Source organism: Branchiostoma floridae, chromosome 6 (genome assembly GCF_000003815.2).
Source record: "Branchiostoma floridae strain S238N-H82 chromosome 6, Bfl_VNyyK, whole genome shotgun sequence".
In the NCBI taxonomy this organism is placed as follows: Eukaryota; Metazoa; Chordata; class Leptocardii; order Amphioxiformes; family Branchiostomatidae; genus Branchiostoma; species Branchiostoma floridae.
Window position 1 is genome coordinate 20,321,825 of NC_049984.1, and position 948 is coordinate 20,322,772.

At 47.4% G+C, this 948-nt stretch overlaps 1 protein-coding gene across 1 annotated transcript in view; it reads left to right on the plus strand.

The window, feature by feature from the left end:
• The window catches only part of LOC118417866 (vacuolar protein sorting-associated protein 4A-like), a 9,524-nt gene extending 8,620 nt beyond the window's left edge, over positions 1 to 904 (plus strand). Inside the window, exons 12-13 of the mRNA XM_035823617.1 lie at positions 7 to 130; positions 803 to 904. Of these exons, the coding sequence (XP_035679510.1) occupies positions 7 to 130; positions 803 to 904 (226 nt within the window). The remainder of the gene's footprint in view (positions 1 to 6; positions 131 to 802) is intronic.
• Positions 905 to 948: the final 44 nt, after the last annotated feature.

Here is a 948-nt window from a genome sequence, read left to right on the forward strand (position 1 = left end):
ATCCAGGGATGACCCACAGCTCATAGTGGATGACCTACTGACGCCCTGCTCCCCGGGCAGCCCAGGAGCTATAGAGATGGCCTGGACAGAAGTACCCTCCGACAAGCTGGCCGAACCTGTCGTTACTCTGGTAAGCAGTGTTTTAAGCAGTACAGTGGTCTTAAGTAGCGCTCCAGTGGTTAGTGACCCAGCCTCTGGAACTAGAACCATGAGTTTGATTCACCCAACATGCACAGTTACAACTGGAAGGGGCTGCAGTCCTTGGGACGTGACGTTATTCATTGTACTTGTTGGAAAGCCGTTAAACTGTAAATAGTATCTGTCTTCTTTGTCTATACCAGTGGAAGAATTTATCTTCAGTAAACTAAATTGGATCTCTTACTAAAGGCAGTGGATGCTACCTGAAACTTCTGTTTCTAAAATCATAGCCTGTTACTTGTCGTGAGTAACTAGTATTTGGCACATCCTATCATACCCCCCTCACATTAGGCAAAAATCGATCGGACGACGAGTCTGCGAGCTCAAAATTACGAGGAGGTATGACCCTGCTGCCGACGAAGAAATGGCAGACTTCCCCCCTTCCCGTCAAGGTCATGTCTCCTCGTAATTTAGAGCTCGCAGACTCTTCGTCCGATCGATTTTCGCCTAATGTGAGGGGGGTATTACCTGGTCCAGACTTCACATTGATTTATCATTAACTGCCTTAAAATCACTCTTACTGTCTTCACTTTTCCCCAATACATGTACTTACTGTATGAGAACTTTTGTCACTTTTCTGACTGCACCATTTTGTTGGTTGCAGAGTGACATGATGCAGGCCCTGAGCAGGACTCGGCCCACCGTTAATGAGAACGACCTGACAAAGCTGAAGAAGTTCACAGAGCACTTTGGCCAGAAAGGGTGAGCTGACCAGGGACACCGGGAGTAGCGAGGGACACATGAAATATC